The sequence below is a fragment of the Cyphomyrmex costatus genome, unplaced genomic scaffold (assembly GCF_001594065.2).
Source record: "Cyphomyrmex costatus isolate MS0001 unplaced genomic scaffold, Ccosl1.0 scaffold26, whole genome shotgun sequence".
Classification (NCBI taxonomy): domain Eukaryota; kingdom Metazoa; phylum Arthropoda; class Insecta; order Hymenoptera; family Formicidae; genus Cyphomyrmex; species Cyphomyrmex costatus.
This window is the reverse complement of record NW_017276692.1, coordinates 722984-749538: the sequence shown is the minus strand read 5'-3', so window position 1 is coordinate 749538 and position 26555 is coordinate 722984. Positions and strand designations below refer to the sequence as shown.

The following is a 26555-nucleotide window of genomic DNA, read 5'->3' as shown; positions in this document are numbered from 1 at the left end:
TCCATCGCGCCCGGAGGACGTCCGGCGCCGGAGCGTAATTTCACGCGTACGAGACATTCCGCGTCTGGCCCTTTATCTTCCGTTTCCACTTCGAAAATTTTCACCGTTCGCGGGTGCCCGCCGCGGAGCCGATGTGCGCGCGGAGCTCTGTCGGAGGATGAGATCGCCGCCGTCACCGCTGCCGCTTTCGTCGTTCGACGGATAATCACACGCGCGGGCGGGGAAAACCGACCCAGCGGTAAGACCGAGGAATTCGCACTGTCAATTTTTTTTAGACAATTCTATGAGACTACGCATGTACAGCTGACGTTGTCGACGTATACGCTTCAGTACGCGGTCATGAGACATGTCACGCGTGCCGCGCTCTTGCACGCGCGCATACACGGTGCACCGGTTGAAACTCCGTTTCTGTATTTTCGATTTCGTGCACGAAGTGCGTACATCCGTATTTTCTTCTGCGAACGACAGTTGTTTGCCATCCTCGTTCCTGCACCACGCATTTTTTTTTTCTTCACGTAAATCCTCACAGAAATTTTAACACTGAAAAGAGATAATTAATTACCTATTTTGAATAATAAAAACACTATTGTTTAGTTCCCTTAATATTTAAAATAAGTAATTTTCAGTATTAAATTAGCCAGTATTAAATAGATTAATTTTTATAAGTGAATCTGTCTATAATTATTCTTATATTTAAAAAATTTTGCCGACTTCAGTTCGAACGTTGCTAAATATAATTATTTGTTTTTTTTTTAATTACTTTACTTAATATAATAAAATATCGAAGCATTTGCCTTTAATGTTAAATATAGATCATTAAGAGTATGGACTAATATTTCCGTTTATCATAATCAGTGAGCGCTTCGAATTGCTTTGGCGCTCTGCGTGTAATTAATTTGCATATAAAGGGCGTACCATCATGATCGAACCGGACGGCAATGTACCAAATGCATTATCGCTTCCTATTTGCGCAGTATTAACCACTAATTACTCAGACCATTAGTAAGACGAGGACAACCACGGTTATAATTTACTTTCTAAGGTCATAATGAATTAAAACGTTTCACTTGATACTATCAATTATTAAGAGTACATTCCGAACGATGCGTTAGTTTGGCTTTTTTCTTCTATAGATGTTGGTTACTCATTTAAATTAGAAAATGTTTCAAATTAATCATATCTGCAAATAACTCATTATTGTATGCATGTATGAATAACTGGTACAGTATCAGTAAAATTAAAGAAAAAAGTGTAGAGATGTTTAATTTGAAAATCCCCCCAAAACTGCAATAATAAAAAAATGTGATTTATTGATTTTTATAGATTGTATTAGGAACACTTTTTAGTTTAGTTAAGTGGTTGTCAGTCTCTAAAAAAAAAAAGTCAGCTAAACTAACACCGTTCGGAATATATGATATATCCTAAAGGGATTCCCTTTACGGGAGATATATTGTTTGATGAAAGAATGGGTCCAATCGACACGGCAACCATTAACCAAACGCACTGTACGTGCGTATACTCGCACGCCACGCGGTACTAGCTCGCACTCCCGCTCTCGCTCCGCCTCTGTCTTTCTCTTTCTCTCATTACACTTTTCCACCTTCTCTCGCTACTCTGACGGTCGCGTATCGTATGCGTGATATCACGCGCGCAATATACGCGCATTGAGCGCCATCCGGCCGCACGCACACACTCGCGCTAGGAAGCGAGCGGCGACGAAGACTTACTAATTAACAGCGGCGTGCTATCGCTGGGAGGAGATAAACCACGAATAAGGCGCGAGATAGGTGCGCGGAATAGAGGCCGCGATGGATATTGGGACGCGACCCTGACAGCAGGCTTCCCGAGGGATTTTCGAGGTCAAGGGAACTCGGAGGCGCCGCGCCGTCGTCGTGCGCGAATGTTACGACATTCCCTCGCGAGGTCAGGCCGGGTCGACCGTCGTCGGTCCGACACCTGATCCCTCGGATTTCTCATCCGTCATCAGCCAACCGTCGTCGGCTTCGTATTCGCCGAGTCGAGACGTGTCGCGAATACCACGTATACCTGAGCTCCTCGTTATCTTGGCGCGATTGCGAGGAAATTGAATGGTGCTATAGTGTATGTTACTTTAGTGCATGTCTCAAATAGACGCCAATCTCGCAGACGCGTTTTAAATTGAAAAATAGAGCGACTGAGCTCTCTAGCAAGACATTCGGTTTTTTTTTTAATTAACAAGTATATTTTCGAACGAAGCAATTGACAGATATCAATCACGCTGAAAAAATGTTCTGTGATTAAAACAACAAAAATGGCTGCGTTTAGCAGAAAAAGGCAGTTTTGCAATTGTAAAATTCTTTAATATGATTGGTTTTATCCTTATAGTTTCTCATTAGATATAACTATTCAGTAATAAACTGACTTTATTTGCTGTCATTTTAATGTTAAAATAATATCTTTATTGTCATTTTTATGTTAAAATGATGATAAATGATAGCAAGTTGCTACCTGATTGTATAAAACTATAAACCAATCATATTAAAGAATCTTACAACAGTTGCGGGACTACTTTTTCTATTGAACGCAGCCAATGACACTTTAGTGAGAAGTTGAGAACAAACAGAAAATTTGGTTACGATAACAAAAAATTCCGTTGAATTTCACCAAAATGTCATTCCTGTTAAGTATTTTTGTTGGTTTAATCAGAACATTTTTCTCAGTATACGCACAGAATATTATTTATATTTTTTATCTTTAATGTGGCTTTCTCATTCCTTACTTGATAATATTGGAGATATATGAAGCATTTCGTTTCTGGAGCTTGATAATTTAAATAATAATATCAGAATATTCTTCTGCTATCGGTTGCTCTTAAAAATTATCATTATCTTTTTCTCATTCCTTATGCGTAATGTTGAAAATACACAAAGCGTTCCTTTTTAAAACTTCATAATTTAAATAATTATATCAGAACATTTTTCTGCTATCTTTACTCTCAAAAGATATTATTATCTTTCGTTCCCTTTGTACATAGCAACAAAAACGCGACACGATGTTTCTCGGAAAAATATTGCCGCAAAAATGCAATAATAGCTTAGAGGAAACTTTAATTGCGCAATTGTTCAATTGGATGGTGATCTCACAAGAAACTTTATTACGATGCAAGTTTTATCCTTGTCAGATAAAATGCGAACTTGTTGGTCCGCATAATAATGCAAAATATCTGCATGTAAATACTACAGTTGCAAAGTGCAAGACCTTTTTGGAAACACGGATCTGCATCTTAAAATAATTTCTAATCTTTCGGCAAATTCCGCATCGTGAGAGAAATACGCTCATAAATTTTAACGATAATATGGATGTCGAATCATCGGTTTTTCTCGCCTTAACCACACAGAATGCAAACACGAGAAGTGAGTAAATTACGACCACAAACATATTGCATAACATATTTTTTATTACATAACGCGAACTATCTGTACACTTGGTATCATTATACAGTCGATAACGATAAAAGACATAACATAACTTATAACAATTATAATAATAAAAAGCTCATGTGACATTATATAAAAAAACGCATACTAAAATAATATGTATATATTTAGAATTATATATCTAATTAATAATTAGAAATAATAAAGAGAAATTAAAAATATAATTTTCTTATCTATTTCTGTAAATATCATGCCATTAGTTATTAAATATATCTATGTTAATACAATTTCTTACTTTAACGTTGCAAATGTCAATGTCGCGACGGTGTAATTCAACCTCGAAAGATCCGGAAATTATATAATTAACTCTTTTAATAAATGTACAAATTTTTTAATTTCTTACAGATCTCAAGCATTTTTCGTATACTAAAAACTATGATAAAATATTAATTAATACGTTGAGAATGGCGAATAAGAGTCAATCTAAATCTGATAATTTATTAAAATATTAATATATTAATATATTAATTTTTTTAATGTTATACATTTATCTGTTTTGTAAACTTCAAGTGATTATAATTTTAGGTATATTAAATTTGATTTATTCTTTTTCTTTCTTTCTCTTTAAATAAACATCTACAAATATACCTAATCTCGACTTAAAATTTATGTATTAACGTTTTTTTTTTAATTAAATTGAATATTAGTACTAAATTTAATAGTTAATGATATAAGTCTCATGCAGGAGTATCTATGAAACTTAGCACGTGTGCAATGTAAGTTACGTAATAAAAATATGTCTACTATAAAACAGAGGCTATCAGGTCATAAGCCTCATTTGTTTCCATTCTTCCTAAAGTGGCCATTAGGTGTATTAAGCGATTGAGCGGTCAATGTCGCGACGGTGTAATTCAACCTCGAAAGATCCGGAAATTATATAATTATTGATCCGCACTAGGTAATTGAATCACGGTCTTTTAGTAATTGATTTTTTGCAGCAGACGTTGTTTAATACTCTTAAGATTTCTTCACAAATTATGTAACGTTTTAGTTGGATGGTTCCACTGTATTATTATACTTTTTTGTGCTTCGTTAATCATTTCGCGGCGGAAGCATCTTAATTTAGTAGTTTTCATATTACTTAAATCAATTAAACTTGTTTCAATTATAAATTAATTTTGATTTTAACAGACGATTAGATAACTTCGTGCGTAATCACTGAAAGTGAAAATACTACAACTATAAAACATTATTTGTCATTGATTATTAGTTGCATAAATAACTTTATCATACTACAAAAAATTGGAAACATTTACAGAATAATACTGTTATGTATACGATAATTTTATAACAAATGATAATTGTAGCGACAGAAATTATTTATATTATATATAATAAAAAGATTTATTTATATACGTAAAAAGATATTTATATTCTAGTATAATGAACGCAGGTTTATCTACATGGAAAAAACACTAAAATACAATAAATAATAATAAATGTGGAAATAAATTTATAAATAAATTACTTATGCATACGCGCATAGAAGACCATTAAATTTTTTGCAAATTTGCGTGTTCACAATTACATCAAATTTTTGGAAGTCAAAGCTTTTGTGTTAATTATTCTGTAATTATGAGTAATAAAGCGTTATATTTTGTTGAAAATTTCTTGTGCTTACAAATTCTCGATAAAACGAAAGTTACGAACGTGTGCAGTAACATATATAGAGCATACTAAATAAAATACGTGGGACGCATTCGACAAAATCATGTTTGATATAGATACAAAGATCAACAGATACACGATGATGTAAAATTAATCTTATAAAAAAGTAAATTAGATACATGTGAAAATGAGAAGAGATTAAATGTAAGAGAAGTTAGTATTTCTATATTTGGCCGTGTGAGAGTATGATCCAACATAAATTTCTTGCTAGATTATGCTACATAATTTCTCTATCGCAGTACTAAATAAATCACCTCGATCCAAAGATAAACTATTTATAAAGCATGCTTCTCTAAACTGTATACGTGTAAGTACAAAAATATCTTCTAAAACTAAATTCAAGGTTTTCAACCAAATAAAAACGCTGCATTATTGAAAATTTAATCTCTATTTGTGTATAATTCTATAATTAATTGATAATCTATAATAATTTAATTTCTGTTTTTTGCAGAGATTTCTGCAGATTTTTATATCATGTCATTTTCAAATTAAATGTTAAGCAATGATATATTCTGAAGCAATTATGTATTATTAATATCAATGGTTATCAATGACTAATCGGAACACAATACAGATTATCTTACAAACCGATTTCTTATCTTCAGTTTTACTTTCACCCGCCATCTTGGTGCTCTTAATGCTGCATTAACAAGTCGCAATGCGGTACGATGGGGATCACGATAGTCATAAATTATGACACATCGTTAATGCGGTTGGCTCATGGGAATATGTAGGTTGCTGAGCTCTAAGGACGTTTTCATAGTTTGCCGAAGAGAAGAGGTACAGCGGCACGAGTCACACGTTGTATGTATCTTCGTAACGCTTGTCTGTTTATACGCTTCGTAAACATTCCGTTTATATAGACACGCGTTGTATACTCGCATGTATCTATGAGATATACATCGGTGTATCGGCCGATTACAAATCCTCGCATTAATGGTAGACATTTGCTCTCGCATTCGACGCTCATCGTACGTTTCATGTACAAAAGGAACGGCTTTGATAAAGTTTGTAAAAATTTAACTAGACACAAATCTGAAAAAAAATTTTGATAAATTATTAAAATAATTACGTAGTACGCACAAGTTGATTGCTAAAATGTCAAAACTTTTTGAAACATCGTTCATTATTAAATGAGAATATGGATCGAGTAATGTTCAATGCAACTGAATGAATATTCACGATCAATGTGTGTATGTGTGTGTGTGTGTGTGTGTGTGTGTGTGTGTGTGTGTGTGTGTGTGTGTGCGCGCGTGTGTGCATGCTGTGTGGGTCTTGCTGCCTAATATTTTTGTGTAAATTTTTACAATTTTTAATTCAATTGGAAATGATAAAAGTTTATACAATTACTTGAATTGAAAATGTCAAAATTTCGTACAAAAATAAAATTTAAAAGACGGCTCTTATTAATTTATAGTCAAGATAGGTTTTGCTGCCTAATAATATTTTTATGTAAATTGTTACAATTTCCTATTTAGCTGAATATAGTTTTTTTCATTCATTTGTATTGCTTATGATATGCTTTAAGTGTCCTCCATCATAATTTTGATAATTTGACAAAATTATTTTCAGATATATATCTAGTTAAACTTTTAGATACTTTAACAAAATCATTCCCTGTATATATCGGATATATCCGATGCAAACGCACAAGCATTGCATCATCTCTACCTGCATTGTAATATTCTCTGCAATATTTCATAAAAATCATTTTGCCCACGATAAACGTATTACACGTGAAACTGTAGCGTTAGCTAATCGTTTGACAAATCGACAGCAATTGGAATTCCTTCTCTGTAAAATTTACTATATATACAACAATAAACTGCATTGCTGCAAGTAGAAAACATCCGAGAGGATGTGGCAATTTCTCGGAAGTTGTGGCTACCGATGTCGTAAATGGCGAGTTTTGGCGAGATTAAATATTTGCTTTTGGAATCTCTACGTTTATTCGTTTCGAAAACTTGTTCTATAATCCTATTTCTCTCCTCCCACCCCTCCCTCTTCCTCCCCTCCCTCTCTCTCTCTCTCTCTCTCTCTCTTGATTCTCCATCAAATTATAGGTCAAGGTAGTTAAGAGTTCCATATATTTATATACTTGTCAAAACTGATTTATACATTAAACAAAGACAACTGTATTATATATATTCTTATGATAGGATTATTTAAATTATTATAATTTATTTTAAATATAATTTTTACAGAAACAATTTTATTATTTTGTTCACTTGCTATTTAAATAATTTTTTAATTTTTAATTTAAATATAATTTTTCATATAATATATTGTATATATATGCACTAAGTTTATTAATTACCTTTTTAGTAACAGCAGTAACGTGTATAATATATCAACAAATATACCTTGCTAAATGCAAAAAGTTATATAATTTCTATTCTGGTTGACCTTAACCATGAAGTATGCGAGTTATCATTACAAACTTTTTCATATACAAGTATTTAATTTATTAATATAATATTTACTCATTCTCCCTCCCTTTCTCTCTCTCTCTTTCTTCCTCTCTCTCTCTCTCTCTCTCTCTTATAATTTTATAGTCCGCTGCCATATCTACATTATTGCCAATGTACTCTCAGCTAACATTTATAATCTTCCCGCACATATTTTTACACTTAAATCATTTTTAATTCTGAACTTCGCTTAAAATTCTTACTGCAGTCTTAACATCGTCGCATTATAACTACTAAAATTCTCAAGGATAACTTCATCGTGAAGTATCTTTAGATTTACAAATCGAAAATCATAGGTCAATATCTAATAATAGATCAAAATGCGAACATGCTTCATTTCTGGATTCCGAAAACGCAGTGACAATTTATTTCTACACAAACACATGACACTATTAAAATTTTTGAAAATATAGATATAATTTTATTTAAATGTATGATATGATTTAAAATATTTTGTGTAAAAGAAATGCTAAAATTCGATAAAGGTAATAGTTATAATATTTGTCCAAAATACAACAACACTAAATAGAAATAAATAAATTTATAAACATAAATTTGTCCTATTATAATAAATTTGTAATGTAGATTTAAATTTAATTTTTTTAACAAAATTAATAATATTGTAGAACTTAAAACTCTTGAGTTACAATAACGTTTTTCGAAAGGTTAGGTATTTTTTGTGTGCGAGCAGGAATTGGTTTGCTGCAAATGTTTTTACAGCCATATTAAAAAATGTGTATTCAATCGTGAGTGCCTTCTCGTGTTGGTATACGGTACGTAGGTACGGAATATGGCGTCCGGCAGCTTCCATTTCCTGATGCAGCAATTAAGATAAGTCGCGATAGAGCATGGGATATCCGTTGACGATATACATATTGATACCAATATCTATGATAACATTTTTAATAAAATATAGCGTTATACTATATAAAAATTAAATTTTAAATTAAACAGCAAAAAGTGTACGATAAATTATATTAAGTATTTGTACAAAAGCAGGAAAAATTAATAATTTTTATAGAAATGTATAGAGAATGGCGTTTAAAATATATTAAATTTTATGAATATAACATAACAATTAATATGTTGTATTTATAAAATTTAATATATTGCCATTCTCTACATTTCTATAAAAATTGTTAATTTTTTAAATAAGATTAAAAGTAATATCTTTTAAAATCTACAAGACTTCATACTCTATTAATTAAAAATGCTTTCCATTCTTAAAAAAATTATTAATATGTTTTCCTTATAATAATTAATTGATAGATAACTTCCCAAATTTCCAAATGCATATTTTATTAACTAAATATTTTCCATCATTAAAAAAATGTTTAAAAGATTAATATGTTCTTTCATACTTGTAATAATTCTAGCATTAAGAATGATTCTACAATTTATTAATTTATTCGAAAGATAAATTCCGTGTGAATTACTAAAGATATCGAGAAATGTGTGCTAGAGTTGCCTTTTACGTAAAGACAACGAAATGCCACGTTATCTATTAATAAAAATCTTGTAAGTGTGATACGTCAAGTTGTTGTTTTCTACCCTTCGCAATTACTTTGATGTATTTTTAATCTAGATAATAGAAGAAAACAATTTCATTATCGGCAAAGTAGTCTCATCGATAAACATTTTAATTAATGAAATATATTTTCAGAAAATATTTAAAGTAATTACAATAAAACATTTTCTGCGACTATATATTTAAAAAAATTTTAAATTACAATTATTTTCTAAACCTTTTTTGTCAGTCACGTGATTCGAAAACATTTTGTAACTCTAGTCGGCTGCACACATTTCCGTGTTTCTTTACATTTTACTTTTATTATTTAAAAAATGTGAGAAAGTATCTAGGAACAAAACTAATGCACAAATTGATTTACCTGATGCATTAAATACTTGATATTTAAATACCCTTTTCTTATATCGATATTACTTTTTTTTAAATTGTGAATAGTGAAAAAATGTAATACATAGGTATATACTATGATATCTGTATGGTATTACAATCGAAATACATCATTGACAGAATAGATTTAATGATGCAAAGGTTATTATCTAGATTTTATACGCTTCACTTAAACATACGTAACCTATTACGTAAGCTCATTGTAATTATACAGGGGTATCGATTGAGACACTTAATCGAAGAGTGAAACCTATTTCAGAAAAGCACGTGTTTGCCCGCAGATATAATTAACGCGCTGTTTAATAGGATGAGGGTGTGAGAGGTTCACTACGCGAAAAATAAATTAAAAAAGAGCTAGAAATTTTTAATTGGATGTTTTTTAATCTCGATATATGTATATAGTAAGAGAGATAAGAGAAAGATTTAAATATAAAGACAATGTATCTTTTGTCATGAAATAATTCTAGCGTATCGATCTCTACAGCATTTACTTTTTAAACGAACATATTTCACTGAAAATATTCTGGAAAGTAGTTTTTAATTATTAAAATTTACATTAAGATCCATTAAATATTTTGTTGCAGGTGCAACAGCGAGTTAAAATGAGCAAGTCAACTCGGAAGAGACGCTCTTAACATTGTAAGTACTTCTTACGACTTTACGATACTGTTGTAATAATATATAATAGAACTTTTTGATATTTTCACTCGGCAACATTTAAGTGTGCTTTGTCCTACATAGTGCAAGTTCGTATAAAGGTTAATCGGTGCAACGATGCTAAAAGGTTCTCTGTAGCATGATGAACTATCGATTATCAAAAATCCAAAAGTTTCAAGTGAAAAACGTACTCTAAATACAGATTTAATATTCGACCCTTAAATCACATAATTCATTATATGGTATACATTCCAATTATTGCATATACTGCAACATCAGAGATAAAAGAAAAGTTTATTTATATTGCCAAACTTTTAAATGATAATATTCATGTAATATGTTCTTCAAAATTTATATAGCGTAGCTATAGTGTATACTGCACGTCATGATACACAAAAGATATTTATTTATATCATCAGAAAGCGTTCCGTGACGTTACATTGTGTGTAAAAAAAAAAGAACTTAGCCATTTTCTTCGAACTATAGCTTCTGTATAACAAAGTCTGTGATGACGTCTTTTCTCACATCAGTGTCAGATTTTTCAATTTTTTATGCAAATTCTAAGGCTATTCATATATTGCAACGTATTCTATTCTAATTCCAATCCTTCAACTTCTGTAGGTAAAATTAAGTCTCTCAGAAGACTCGAAAATAAGAATAATAAATATTCTGAAAAAAGAACGAGAAAGAGGATTTGCTTTTTTAAAACTATTTAAGTCTTCGCGAAAAAAATGCTAAATAAGAATAACTGAAAAGTTGTATAATATATATAAAGAAAGAAAGCGAGGTATACTTGAAATTTGTAGATGAGATGCACATATTATGGCAAGATATTAAAAAATATTCAACGCTATTATACAGTGAAAATTTTTATTTTTATTTTCTACGTATAGAGAAAGAAATATTGAGCAGTGTGTTTAGACCGGAACCAGACTACGCACTAAAGTCGAGATTCAAGATTGAAAGATTGAAATTCGACCAATCAAAATAATAGGAGCTAATATTTATTTGTCCTTATTGGTTAATTTTCAATTTTCAATCTTTATTTTCAATCGTTAATGCGTAGTCTAATTTCGGCTTTAAAACTGTGTGCAATCTTTTGTGAGGAAAAAATATTTTCAATAATCTGTTTTTAATGTTGAAATATGTAATATAATCTCATTTCTCTGTAAAAAAAATACAAAGAAAATGAAAAAAAGATAACAAAATAAAGATAATTAGGCACAAACGATAACGAGTATTATTAAAAGAGATAACAGAAATAGTAATGCATAATTAATTTTTTTGTCTTTCAATAACAATTTTTTTCTCGTATATCTATTAAATTTTGAAGCAAGACAAACATTGTAATTTTTAAAAATATTTTTCGCATTATAATATAGTGATGAAGCATTAAACATAAAAATGTAATCAAGATATTATTGATGTCGCGTATTATTTATTGGAATTTTTTTGCACAGAATTCTTTAAAAAAATGATTTTAATATTGGAGTTTGCTTATATGTGGTAACCGATAGGTTAAAGGTCAAGAAACTTTGATACTTTATTTTATAAAGGGGTTAATGTCCGATTAAGGTTCAGAAGGCTCTATTGAGATATTACGTTTATGTATTACTTATCGGAGGCCATGCAGGTCGTAGTTAATAATTAATTAATTAAATATCCGATTAAACGAGTTCTAAACAAGCAGATTGCATGTCAGAACGAAGTCCACCTGAATGTCAGCGTTATTGCGTGTTTCGCCAATCATCGCCATCTTATACAAGTAATAATGGTAATTTCTACCTGTTATATGTTACGCTTTCGTACCTCCACGATATAAACTATCCACGGAATAAATGTTGATTTCGTTAGATATACGTGCAAAATATAAACTCTCCGAGATTTACGCTCATTGCACACAAACTCACTTGCGGGTATACTGTGCAATCCTAATTTATTACAACAATTTACGGACGAGTACGAGGAATGCGAAATATAAATGTCGAACTTCAAAGTCACGGACGTAAAGCAGATACTCAATTCGACACATTTGACGGCGACCGGCACAGGAAAGATGCTCGATGGAGATGCTTTTAACGACACGCCGTTGATCCTTGTTGACAGAACCGGAAGACGCCGTATCTAGGCTGACTTTGCCGGAAGTTGGTAGAACGACGCGGAGATGACGAAGAGATTCGAGTTCAACTGGCAGATTGAGGTGCCGGAAGCACTCCGCACCGGCTGCGTCTTCGATCGTTGGACGGAGGAGAAGGATAACACTGAAATTGAGCTAAATTGTCTGTTTAAAGTCGACGAGTATGGTTTCTTTATCTATTGGCAGAGCGAGGGAAAGGTGAGGATTTTTGTTTGCCCTTTTGTTCCTGCCCTTTCGTCCCTCTCGATAAAGGAGTAAGCTACATTCTCGCAAGTTCTGAATATATACGGTTATTTTTATCCTATCTCTTCTCCTTGCAGGACGGCGATGTTATAGAGTTATGTCAAGTGAGTGACATTAGAGCCGGAGGCGTTCCTAAGGTAAAACAATTGTTCTATCGTATCAAAATATGATGATAAATCAAATTTGTTAAAGTTACGATAATCGCTCGGATTTACTGGAAAAAAAGTTTACCGATTAAATTGATAAAAAATAATTTAGGATTTTTCGAGACCATATAGCTGTGATCGGCGCACAGTTATATTTGAAGTACTGAAGGATGCATTTAAAAATTTACACAGAAATATCGAGAGATTTAGCCTCGATACTGTTTGGCGCTTCAATTAATTAATTTAGCAGTCTAGTTTAATTTATTATTAAAAAAATATATAAGAAAATACGCGGTAACGTTTTATAGCTAATAAAACCGACGCATTTTAAGCAGGACCCCAAGTTATTTGACAAGCTGCTTAGCAAGCATGGCGAACAGTTGGAAGAGAAAAGTCTGACCATCTGTTCTGGCGCAGATTACACAAATATCAACTATCAGCACGTCGTATGTCCGGATCCTGTTACAGCCAAGGTAACACACGTGTCGCACACTAATCCTGATAACGGCGGAAGCACGGCATCGATTATGCCATTCGATTTATCGGTCAAATGAACTATTATTAGCGGAGTGATACAATACCGATGTAGCGTCCAGGATCGCTATCATTTTATGAAATTGTTGTTTTCTCATAGTTTATTGTGGATATAAATAGTAAAGTGTCATTACATAATAAGTATCATTATACGTTGACGACATTATTAGATTGCAATATGCTCTATTATCAATTCTTAATACTTTTTCGTAACAGCTTCTGCGAAACGTAACATGCGATGCGACATAAATGTGTAATCGCGATTATGCTAAATTTCTCGATCGATTTGCTTTATACTGCTCCTTTATTTCTCTCAGTTACGTGTTTCCGTGTCGTTTTCAAGAGAATCGCTAGTTTCTATCGTGATGGAGAGGAAATAGCGTGAATGTGCCATACACGGTTCTGTATATCGTGTTACGATCGATTTCTTATCGCGTACCGTACGTGCTATGCTAAACAACTTGACAATTCCATTGAAATGAATTATGACTAATTATCATGTGTTTCTTAAGTAACAAAGTGACGTTTTAATGACGTCTTATTGACGTTAAAGGCATCGTTATGGCATTATTAAGTTATCATTGGACACCTTTCTTGGGTTGAAATATTATCAGGCAGTACATCTATCATCAACTGTTTACTTGAAGCTCGTTAATTTCACGTATTTTTTATATATTTTAATACTATTGAAAATCAATGATATTTAAGAAAGTTGCTATTCAAATTGCTTTTGTATCAAATATTTAAATTAGCAACAGTTTTGCCGAGACAGCAAGATTATTTCTCTCTCTCCAGTTATAAATAGCTTATCTTATACCTACATTCAAACGTATAAATTAATAGTACATCATGTTATAACAACTGATAAAGTTACCTTAACGCTACTTTTAAATTTATGTCTCTATCGTAACAGACTCAATATACTCTTTTCATTAAAAAAAAAAATGAACAAACTGATGTTACTTTATTCGTATATGTCGTCATAGGTATGGTTGGACGGCGTTCGATCGATTACGCATAACGTCAAAGCGAATAACGTTTGCCCGCTTACGTGTCTGAAGAAACAGTAAGTTTACATATGCATTTATATACACTTACACTAACGCGTCCGTAAACATCATACTGTTTACCTTTGTGAAATAATTAGCCCTAAATGTGTTTTACAACAGATGTATGTAATATAACTTCGTGTTCTTTTAATTCCTTTCTGACGCAGAAGAATATTTAATTTGCAATAAGCAAATTCGATTTAAACAGACATTATAAAGCTTTTAAATTTTCTTTCCTTTTTCCACTTACATTTATTGAATTACTTTTCTGTCTTTTTTTTTTTTAAATGAAGTTATATTAGATTTTATGATAGGAGGGACTTGACGAAAACCCGAAAGTTAACAAAAATACTTTATGTATTTATCAAACTGAACATGATTTTCCCATTTTTTAAAAAAGCAATAGAATCGCAAATAAAACAGCGTATATTTTGCACAATTTTAGTTGGATGCGACTCAGAATGTTGGTGGATCCTAATGGAAAAGTTCCAGTGAAAGTAGTTGCGAGAACTTTCGCGTCTGGTAAAACAGAAAAGCTCGTTTACCAGTGTCTCTCTGAATTAGGCCTACCTAGTGGAAAGGTATCTTAATGATTATTACAATAAATAATCGATTTCACTTTTATATCTCGCGGAATTATTACATAAAAACTTTTGTTTGTGTTTAGAACGACGTGATAGAACCTGACGATTTTACCTTTGATGCATTTTACGCGCTTTATCACAAAATATGTCCGAGGAATGACATAGAAGAATTATTTCAATCGATGTGAGTACCTTTCTGCATAAAATTTAATCTTAAAAAATATATCAAATACATTTTTTGTTTAAAAATAATTAACACATTTTTTTAACGACTATTACTAATTACAAATTTTAATTATCTCATATTATACGCAACAGTAATAAAAAAAATATGTATGGAAAGTTATGTGTATATATGTTACACATATATATATATATATATATATATATATCTTTAAATATACGTTTTAATATATTTTATTTTTTTTTATACTTTATGGTTTGAGTTTATTTTAGCGTGACATAAGCAAAATTATTAAAATAAACGAATTTTAATTATTTTACGTCATTTATATGCGTTGGTAGTAAAAAATAAACATGGGAAATTGTATATTTTATACATGTTTATACATTTTTATACATACATTTTATTTTTTGCAATATTTCATGGTTTTTCATTTTAACATGATACAGGCAGACATAGTTGTTTTATGATAAGCATCACGATTTTATGATAAGCATTAATTTATCTCGAAAATTTTAGAACGCAGGGCAAGGCCGATACAATTAACTTGGAACAACTGATTACCTTTCTTAATGAAAAGCAAAGGGATCCGACTCTGAACGAAATTCTGTATCCATTCTATGACGAGAAACGTGCGCTGGAAATCATTAATGATTACGAGCAGAACGAAGTTACCCGTAATGAAAGTAAGAGCTTGATAAACAAATCATGTATCCTCGAAATGTTTTTCTCGAACAGTTCTCTCGAATCTATCTAAAATTAGATCGTTCGCATCTCTAAAGCCCGAGATATTGATTTCTGTCGTAAATATTTCATTTATCTTTCTTTACGTACTAGTTATATTAGGGTATTAAGCTGTCAAAGATATCAAATACGGAGTAAACTTTAATGAGCCTGCAAAATTAAATCGGCAAAATTCAATCGACTGTCATTTGGCTTAGCCGTGACTGAAGAATTAATGAACCGCCTTGTAGCTTCAAATCAACTTTCTTTTATACATAATTGCGTGCTTCCAGGAACGATGACGAAGGACGGCTTCATAAGGTACCTGATGTCTGATGAGAACGCGCCAGTTTTCCTCGATAGACTAGACGTTTATATGGATATGGACCAATCTCTTGCGCATTATTACATCAATTCGAGCCATAATACATACCTGAGCGGACGTCAATTTGGTGGAAGGAGCAGCGTCGAAATGTACAGACAAGTTCTATTGGCTGGATGCAGGTAACAAACGCTACATAAATATGAAAGTAATTATTATTCCCTGTTTGCAACTGTAGCGATTTTCAATATCCGACGCATTTATAGCTGTATCGATTGCGTCAGATTATCAATGTATCTGATTGAATATATAATATTATACATTAGAGAAATTACATTGATATATTCACATATTTATCTATATTTTAGAATAATATAAGACAATCTAGCTCATCATTTATTATTTTTAAAATAAATTATAACATAGTTTTAAAAGAATTAATTTAATAAATATTTATTTCTTCTAATTATTATTTATGTGCCTCGAAATTGTTATAATTAAGTAGATCCTTGTGACACTTGGAATAATTTTAATTTATTAATTTGTTATTTTATTAATTGATACGAGAAAAGTATAATATTTATATTAGTAAACAATCATTTGTATAAAGTTATTCCGTAATAAAATAACGAATAATTGATAATTACAAAGATTAGAAATTTTTCAAGTTTCTCTTTTTTAAATCCAAATTTATAGGTGCGTCGAATTGGATTGTTGGGACGGCAAAGGGGAAGATGAGGAACCGATAATCACTCATGGCAAAGCCATGTGCACCGACATTCTATTCAAGGACGTTATATACGCAGTCAGAGACACGGCCTTCGTTACATCGGAATATCCAGTGATTCTCAGCTTCGAAAATCATTGTAGCAAAAAGCAGCAATACAAACTTGCCAAATACTGTGATGAAATTTTGGGAGACCTGTTGTTGAAAGAACCTCTGAAAGAATATCCTGTAAGTTTCTTTGCGTGTCGATTAATCACAGATATTATAAAATGTTTCGTAGTAATAGCTTCTGAACATATATGAATTTGCTCCAATAAATATTTTCAGTTATTATTAAGATACATAATTACAATAAACTTTATAATTCTAACCGATAACATACAAATGTGAGCAAAATTTCTTGTGCTCTTGCGTTTCTTTTTAAATTTCTTACATAAAATTTGCATTTATGATTAATTAATTACTTAAAATTTGGTAGCTTTTTTTGTATTATAGCTTTAAGTGCACTTAAAGATAAAACATTATTAACAGTTGGAGCCAGGAGCACCATTGCCACCACCTAGTGTACTAAAACGTAAGATTCTCATTAAGAACAAGCGCCTAACGCCCGAAGTCGAGAAGCAAGAACTGGAGCTCTTCAAGCAAGGTCAATTTGTGATCGAGGACGAGATCAAGGAAGACGCCAGTGCGCCGCCGACGGTCGCAGTCGCTGTGGACCAGCCATCGGTAAAAGTAACAGTCATTATGATCCTCAGGTGGAGCATGATAGTGCCCCTTCACTTTAACCGAATTAAGCGATCAAAGTTTTGTTTGATAAAATATCTTCTCGATTATAGGAAGATAATTCTGAGTCCATAACGTCAGCGGGCATTCAGCAACAGCAATCTGGCACTGGTTCGGTGGGATTTGGAGAAAGCATAGAGTTGGCAGTGGCTCAGAATTATATCGGAAGTACTACCAATGTACATCCATGGCTGTCCTCTATGGTCAACTATGCGCAACCTATAAAGTTTGTCAGTTTCGATGAGGCCGAAGGTAAGTGAAATTTTTGCATCTTTAAGAAAAAATTATATTTTATATAGAATTATAATTATTCTGCAGAATTATAAGTGTTCTTCAGTTATTCTGCAATATTCTGTAATGAGTAATTCTTCAATGAATTCTCTCAATTATAGAAACTATGACTGATGACGTGTATTAATCAGTAAGTTACGACTAAGAGCGAAATATTGTTTCAGAAAAGAACATTCATCACAATATGTCTTCCTTTTCGGAAACGGCTGGCTTGAACTATTTGAAAACTTCTGCCATTGAATTTGTAAATTACAACAAGCGGCAGATGAGCCGGATTTATCCGAAAGGTACACGAGCCGACTCTTCCAACTATATGCCACAGGTAAAGCACAAACTTATAGAGTGCAATTTGCGCAACGGGAAACACGAAGAAAAGTCATTCAATGATCGATCGTCGCGAAATAGGTCTTCTGGAACGCTGGTTGCCAAATGGTGTCGCTGAACTTTCAAACCGCGGATCTACCCATGCAATTGAATCAAGGCAAATTCGAGTACAACGGATCTTCGGGCTATTTATTAAAGCCGGATTTTATGAGACGTGCTGATAGGAGCTTCGATCCTTTTGCTGAGAGCCCTGTGGATGGAGTAATCGCTACACAGTGTAGCGTTCAGGTATGTTTCATTCCTCTGAATGATAATTCAAGTCACTTTTGAAAATAGATTCATCTCACTTAAAAAAACAAATAATTTGCCTAAAACTGATTTTTGTAGCATTCTCGTTTTTATTATATGCATTATCAAATTTATATGTGGCATTTTTTTTTAAATTTAATTTTTCCATATAATATTTAGTAAAATTATATTGGTGAAATATAACATTAATTTTTTTATTGATTTCTTAATACATATTAGGAGACGCGGTAGTGTCTCCAGCCATGTTCAAAAACTGAAAGACACTAAGCCTTATTATTATTACTCTTTATATGAAATTACTAAATCGTTATCTTATCAACAATAATATATATTAAGTAAATATTATTATACTATTCTTTTGTATAAAAATCTAATTTTATTTATTGCAGTAATAATATTAAATTTATAATTATGAAAAGCAAAAATCGTTATTCTTGATAATAATAACTATAAAATTTTACAACAGTAGGAAGAAATAGATTGATATATAACACAAATAAATAAAAAAGTTTTATAAACTTTTATATATAAGTTATGTAATTGCAATTTAAAAAAATAATAGGAATACAAAATGCATTGTAATTACTAATAGTTCTTTGTATTGATATAGGATAATAAAAAATACAATATAAAGATACAAATTTAAAAAAATTTGTTAAAAATGAAAAATACTTTTACGATGTTTTATTATTGATTTGTTATTACATCATACCAGGTAATAGCTGGTCAGTTTTTATCCGATAAAAAAGTCGGGACGTACGTTGAAGTCGAAATGTATGGCCTACCAACCGATACGATACGCAAGGAATTTCGTACAAGAGTGGTTCCTGCCAACGGTTTGAACCCCGTTTACAATGAAGAGCCCTTCCTCTTCAGAAAAGTCGTTCTACCAGATTTGGCCGCTTTGAGATTCGCGGTATATGATGAATCGAACGGCAAACTGCTAGGACAAAGAATCGTTCCTTTGGACGGTTTGCAAGCTGGATATCGGCATATTGCGTTGCGAACTGAAGCCAACTTTCCTATGTCTTTGCCTATGTTATTTTGTAACATTGATATAAAAATCTATGTGCCAGATGGTTTTGAAGGTACATTTGATACTAGCTAGTCTTATAATCACATAATAAATTTTCGCTATTATTTATTTTTGTATTTGTATAATTATAATTTTAATAGAATATATAATTTTACTCAAATTATGTATTTCGTGTTAATTTTGTTAAATTGAATATTTCATATATCTTATTTTTTTATTTGTTTATATTATCATTTCATTAATAAGATTATCTTTTATTTAAAACATTCTTTTTTATAAAAAAAAATTTACATAATTGATTAATGCTATACTTAAAACTTTTTATAATTCTTTTAGAATTTATGGATGCCTTGACGGCGCCGCGAGCATTTAGAAAATCTGAAAGCATGTCGCAAACTAAAATGCGGGGTCTGGGAATTGAAGAGAGTGATAGTAAAAATAATATGGACAACAAAAATAATATATTATCTCATCTTCAAGATGCAGCAAAACCAAGAGGTATAAAATACAAGATAGAATTGCCAATTGTGAGCAATGAATCTATATTTATTTTATTTCTACAGAGGAAATGAAGTTCGATCCAATCACTCTCGAGACCTTGAGACACGAAAAGGGTTATCAAAAAGTATTACGAAAACAGCAAAAAGAATTGGAGTCTTTGAAGAAGAGGCATCATAAGGAGAAAGTCACTGTGCAGAAGCAACATTGTATAGCAATAGAGAAGATTTTTAAGGGAAAAAAGTTAGTCATTTTTATTCAATTTACATTCTTTTAAAATTTTAATTTTAAATATATTTATATTTAAAATTAAAATTTAAAAAATTTAAAAAAAAATTTACAATTTTAAAATATAGTGTAAAAAATTTGAAGATAATAAAATAAACTGAATTTGAAATATAAACAAAAAATTAAAGTATAATTCTTTTTTCAAAGAAATAAATACTAACAAAACTTGCGCGCGATTAAAATAAAATCATTTGAGCTTGTAGAACTGATAATTTAAAATTTGTAGAATTAAGAATTGAAAATATATATCAAACAAATGATTAAAATAATAGCAGAATAAATCCTTATAAAACAAAATAAGAGAGAGACATACAATGACTAAATTTTACAAAAAGTGGTAAAAATTTTAGCAAAGCGGAACTTTCGAGGGACCCCATCGTTCGTCGCGCAGTTTCTGAACAGACGACCCAGTGGTCGCGTCTCGCCGACAGACAGCGTCGGGAGGAACGCGATCTGATTCGTGGACATTTGGAAGAACGACGGACGCAGCTGTGCAAATTATGCATGACCGCGCAGCTGGCGCAACAGAAACAGCAGACCGCACGTCACGATCGCGAGATGAAAGAAATAACATCACGACAGGCGAAACTGTCGGTGGAGAGCGCAAGGGAAGTAATGAATGACAAGACCTTGAAGACACGCGGGATCAAGGAAGGCAGACTCAGGGAAAAGCAGCAGAATAATACAAAAAAATTTATGGAGGAGCGCAAAATCGCTCAAATGGTACAGAACAGGGAGAAAGAGAAACTTAAGGTGGTCCACGAAAAGCAATTGGAAGAGTTGCAAAAGGATATGAACGCGGTAAGACAACAGACTCTCGCTAGGCTAGAAGTTTTCCCGATAGTATAGTTTTGCACATTCATTGCGTTTACACGTAGAAAACCGAAGGGATAATCACTAACTGAAATATTATCTCACAAGTTACATGATTTTATTTGATTTACATAATTTATCTGATTATAAATAATTTTCTTTACTATATATAAAGTAATTTAGTAAACGATTTTATTTAATATTACACAATGTTTTCTTGTGGTTGAACATGTAATTATTGGATTATACGTAGAAATTTTATATGTATTTTATAATGATTTCGGGGACTCTGTTCACGATATATTGCATTAAGTGATTACTCCCTCGGAAACAATATATCTAATATGTTTATATAACTTGTAATCGTAAGTAATTTATACAATCTGATATTAAACTCTTAAATGTTTATTTTAACATTCCGTTGAGAGAATAGAAAGTTTTTATAATATTTTTTAAGTTTTTTATGTTTATGTATTTATTTTAATAAAATAAATGTTGAGATGTGATATTTACAGCGAATTTGATAAGAGAAAAGATTGTTGAAAAATCTAATTTATTGTACGTTTTTGTTTCATAATTAAGCTAAATTCTATTTATTAAATGTTAAATTTAATTTTGTTATTGTACTTCTTCCTTATGTTGCTTTAATTATTGCACTTGATTTAATATTTTATTTAATATAATTCTTTATTTCCTTAATATAATTATCTTTTCTTAAAATTTTTTTATTGTATTTCTCTTATTATTTATGATATTCTATATTGTACAACAAAATAAATAATAAGTTATAGGTAATATATTGCGATAAAGTTTCTTTAATCCGAAATAAGCAGGACTGTAACAGATTTAAAATATCAAAAATGTAAATTATTCTGAAATTATTGATTTTTGATATGAATTTTTTTATTTGTACATGTTTTTTTTATTTTTATTATAATTTATGTATAAAAGTCTTTAAGAAACGTATTGAAAATATATTATACTCTATACTTAATATACACTAATATTTTTATAATATGGATAACTTTTCCAAAATTTTTTGTTTGTTAATATAATTACTCTTACACATATTAACTTATCTTGTAGTACTAAATTTTTTCTTTTGAAAATTAAATTTTCCAATATCATACTAGCCAGAATGATTTGATCATGAAGCCTTTTTCAAAATTTCAGTATAATTTTTAAAAAAAAACTTTAATTTAAAAAATAATTTATTTTTTACTATAAGTGATTGCAATAATTTTTATTGTATACATTGTGAAGTCTATTATAAAATAAAAAGATCTAATAATATAATAAAACAATAACTTAATAAAAGCTAATTAGATTTTGCTCGCTTTTTACAATGCAAAGTATAAAGAATTTTATTTATATAAAAAATACTAACAACTTTATCATCCAATGTTGGAACCTGTTGTTTGAAAAGCAGATCTTTTTGAAAAGCAATTTGTGTTCAAATAGAAATAATCGAGGAAATAATTAAAATAAAATAAAATAAAATGTTTTAATAATATTTTAGCATTAATAATTATTTAAAAAAATTTGTTAATACATATTTTGTTAATATATTTCATTTTATTTTATTTAATATAATTTGTTATGAATCTGTTAATTAGATAATGTATGAATTTATGTTTCTTTCAAAAAATTATAATTTCTTTAATTACAAAAAAATTGAAGTCTTTTATAATAGTTCACATAAAAAATTAATTAATTAACATAAACGTATACAATAATAATAGATATTTATGTATAATAACATTTAATGTAATTGAACATAATGTATTCCATTTATACATTTATTTATTTAAAATATCAAGTCCATTTTCCTCAAAATAATTGGTTTAGTCATACAAACGACTTTTCCAGATCATGGATATGTACAAGAATGAGGATATGGACTACGAACCGGCTAAGATGCTGGCTGAATTCTACGTGTGATGAGTGCCAGCCAAGTTTCTCCGCAAATTTTCTCCGTAGCGAGAAATACGTTGCGAAAGGGAGGACTGTTTTCAAACAATTTACTACTATCGTTAATTATACTTGAAATTGGGATCAAATTTCATTAGATGTCGTTCTCGTGTCTACAAATGTCGCATATTGTGAGAGAGAAAGAAAATAAGCAACTACATTAACGTTTCTAATTCATTCAGCCAAGTATTTTTTTATAAGCAGACATTTTATGTCTCCATAGTCTCCGAGTACCTAGACTAACGAGGGAGTCAATACAACTAAAGTGATCTAGTCAAGTATTAAATATATATTATACTTATATACAAAACGTATATCATGTCGTGGCTGATGTGAAACGAATGATGCATCGCGCGATTCGTCGAAGTGAATATTTTTCGATTGTTAACGCTATTGTCGAAGTCTATCAGAGTGGAAAACATGTATGTGTGTGGGCGTGTGTGAAATTTGTCTGTATTCGTGAATCGATGCCTAATATTGGGAGGAACTTTCTCTGTTATCGTGATGATTCCTAGACCATACATACCTTAAGTTGAGAGACGCTCTCATGGTCGGACCTAGCCGATAATTCTCGTGATTGCTGGTAATGACTAGAGTATTAAGTATAGAGTGTTTGAGAATCTCGAGACCGCGCAATTTACAATCGCGGACTACAATTTATAGATCGAAGGAAGCGCCTCTTACATGGCCCTTACATGAATGGTCATATAGGATTGTAAATAAACTTCAAACAAGAGCCTAGTATAATGATTACTACGTTGTTGTTTTCATTATAATATAATGTTATTTACATAAATTATTATATCATCCTATACATATATATTGGATATAAAGGACGAAATAAAAAAATTAAACAAATCACATTGTAATTATTTCCGTCTGTTGCGAGTAATTATTTTTACAAGAGCGAATATTTGTAAATTGATAAAAACTACAATGCGAAATAGTTATGCTATAAAAATAATATTCTCTAACTACTTTTGTTTAACTATTAAGCAGTCCAATGCGTCTGATAAATATATTTGAGCCTCAGAAATTTTCGCAGATAAAGATTGCATTTTAATTATTCAAATACTATTTTCTAAATCATTTTTACAAATAAAGATTATAATGATGTTTCATAATGATCGTGATCGAGATAATGATCGAGTATATCAGACTTGACATCATCGATACCAAATTCTTCATATGGAACTGAAACAAATTAATATAACAAATTAATCTCTGTTTGTCTATACAAAACATAATTGCGATATATATCTTCTTATCATTTCAAAATAATACCATAAATAATCTCTAAAAATACTATTTTTAAATTACCACGCGATGTTTCTAACTTAAATTGTTAGTATATTTAAGCAGAACAAGTTACGATAACATTAAAATAACATTGAAATAAATCATAGCTGATTAAAAAGTAACTTTTAGTAATAATTTTGAAGCTATTTTGATGTTTTGATGTCTTGTGTGATACTTGGAGTATTTTTTCAGACATTTCCATATTGTTGCAAAAAATCACATTAATTTTTTACAAACATTGAATAATGAGAATTCATGTTTTTATTTACCGGAATGGGACACAATGTGATCTACATCATTGTCTGATTCCACAATTGGAATGATTCGCTCGTGATCGTGCTCCACATCAATCTCCTGAATTTCTGCAGGATCTCCATAGTTCACGGGTACCTCTATAGCATCGTGATTACCAAGTTGAACATTTTGATAACTGGTAGCGCCATAACCATGATAAACCGCATGGTGCGAATGATCCCCACTTGTTATTATGCCCGCCTCACAAACGGCAATTAGCACCAGAGAAAGAAACAACTGTATAATAATACGACAAATTTAAAATATTATGGTTGCATTCCATTAAACGCTCATGAAATCATTTTATCCTTGTTGTTTATCAAACGTTAAACAAGGAAAAACATTACTCGTGAGCTTTACGAGCGTTAAGTGGAATGTAGCCTATGACTAAAAAGACGTAGTAAATTATTTTAATTTTTTATGTTAATTTTACTAAAGTATGTCGACGATCCTTAATTTGTACAATTTTTCGAGTCAAGTTAAAGTTAAATATTTATATATATTTGCTAAGTATTAATATTAATTTTAATTAATATTAATATTAACACAATTCTAAGTGATAATTCATTATAGAGTTTATATAAAAAAATAGGGCATTTTTGGATTTAATTAGTCGATCTTTCCAATTATTCGTTGCAACCATTCTTATGTGATATGAAGGCAAATTATATATATGATTCTTTTATGCACGTCATACTTAAACGATGAATGAAAAGACATTGTAAAATTAAGTTCCTTTACATCACTCTTATATAGTTTCCACTATTTTCTTAATAACTTCTTCAACGTTCACTTACATAGCAACTCATAATGAATTCACTTCTCGGACAGCTCTGGTAGACTCTATTATACTGAAAGCATCTTCTCATGGATGTCTATTTTATACAACGGTGGCCGCGTGATATTGCGTAAGTTTTATGTGAATATTACGCATTATGGACGGATGTTTACAATTCGTGCTTCATGGCGTGGATTCACGTGGACGCAAATCCATACATAGCACGTTTGTACATGGGTATGGGAAAACCGGCCGGTTACACCCGCAAACTTGCATGTGTAGGCCATTTCAAAACGCCGAGATAGTTCACCGTTTCATTGCCGAGTTATGCAATCCCGGCCGAGCGGTGTTGCGCGTAAGTGAATGACGAAATCGTGCGATTCTTCGAAATTCTCGGGAATAAGTAGAAAGCTCACCAAGCGCGGCGCTATTAATTCCAATTGCACCAAGTATCAATTTTATGCAATCGATTTCTGATGCGACAAAGCGGGAAGAAAAGTTCTCCCGGCGATCTGCGACAAAGAGAGACTGTACAAGCAGTCTCATTTTTTCTTTCAAACACAGAAAGAATGTAAAAAAAAGCCAGATTTTTAAATAATTTAAATTATCAAAATAATTATGTAAAAAATTCAAGTATGATGAGAAATGTTGCAAAAAGTTTTAACGTTCTAACAATCAGCTCGCGCGCTTTACATAATTATTTTGATATTCAATAAAATTATTTTTTATCTATAATATATCTAGCTAAATTTTTAGATATTTGTACTTTTCAGTTCTTTTTGTGTAGAAGTTTTGTGACAAATTTTTACCACGATCTTTGAACTATACATTAATAATTAAATACCTTGTTAACTAAAATTAAAATTATGCATAATTGTATATTTGTATTTTGTAATTATGATCTAAACTCTGTAATTACGATGTGTAATGTTTAATGATGCGATTCAATTCCTGAGAACAATTGAAGAAGAATTAAGTTTTATTATATTTCGACGCAATCTAGATAAGCGGAAGATGTTCGCAACTTCATAACGTAAC

General features: G+C 30.9%; 1 protein-coding gene across 4 annotated transcripts; it reads left to right on the top strand.

Moving 5' to 3' along the window:
- On the top strand, positions 1 to 23896 carry LOC108774563 (1-phosphatidylinositol 4,5-bisphosphate phosphodiesterase). Of its 4 annotated transcripts, none has more exons than XM_018540704.1 (20): positions 1 to 238; positions 10112 to 10166; positions 12291 to 12519; positions 12642 to 12701; positions 13046 to 13183; positions 14231 to 14310; positions 14739 to 14874; positions 14961 to 15061; positions 15581 to 15747; positions 16078 to 16288; positions 16803 to 17061; positions 17365 to 17559; positions 17670 to 17868; positions 18072 to 18229; positions 18313 to 18519; positions 19256 to 19628; positions 19913 to 20074; positions 20140 to 20317; positions 20713 to 21163; positions 23045 to 23896. In XM_018540704.1, exons 3-20 carry the CDS (start codon positions 12349 to 12351, stop codon positions 23114 to 23116), a joined length of 3318 nt encoding a protein of 1105 aa, XP_018396206.1. In that variant the 5' UTR covers positions 1 to 238; positions 10112 to 10166; positions 12291 to 12348; the 3' UTR covers positions 23117 to 23896. The 4 variants fall into 4 exon arrangements, with proteins under 4 accessions (XP_018396206.1, XP_018396204.1, XP_018396205.1 ...); XM_018540702.1 differs by having other exon boundaries at positions 17365 to 17565; XM_018540703.1 differs by having other exon boundaries at positions 13043 to 13183.
- Positions 23897 to 26555: the final 2659 nt, after the last annotated feature.

Bases quoted from the DNA above. Each gene is read 5' to 3' on its own strand.
- LOC108774563 (XM_018540701.1), top strand. From the start codon at position 12,349: ATGACGAAGAGATTCGAGTTCAACTGGCAGATTGAGGTGCCGGAAGCA. The intron at 20,318-20,712 runs GTTAGTCATTTT...TAAAAATTTTAG, and splicing joins AAGATTTTTAAGGGAAAAAA to CAAAGCGGAACTTTCGAGGG. The intron at 21,164-23,044 runs GTAAGACAACAG...CGACTTTTCCAG, and splicing joins TGCAAAAGGATATGAACGCG to ATCATGGATATGTACAAGAA.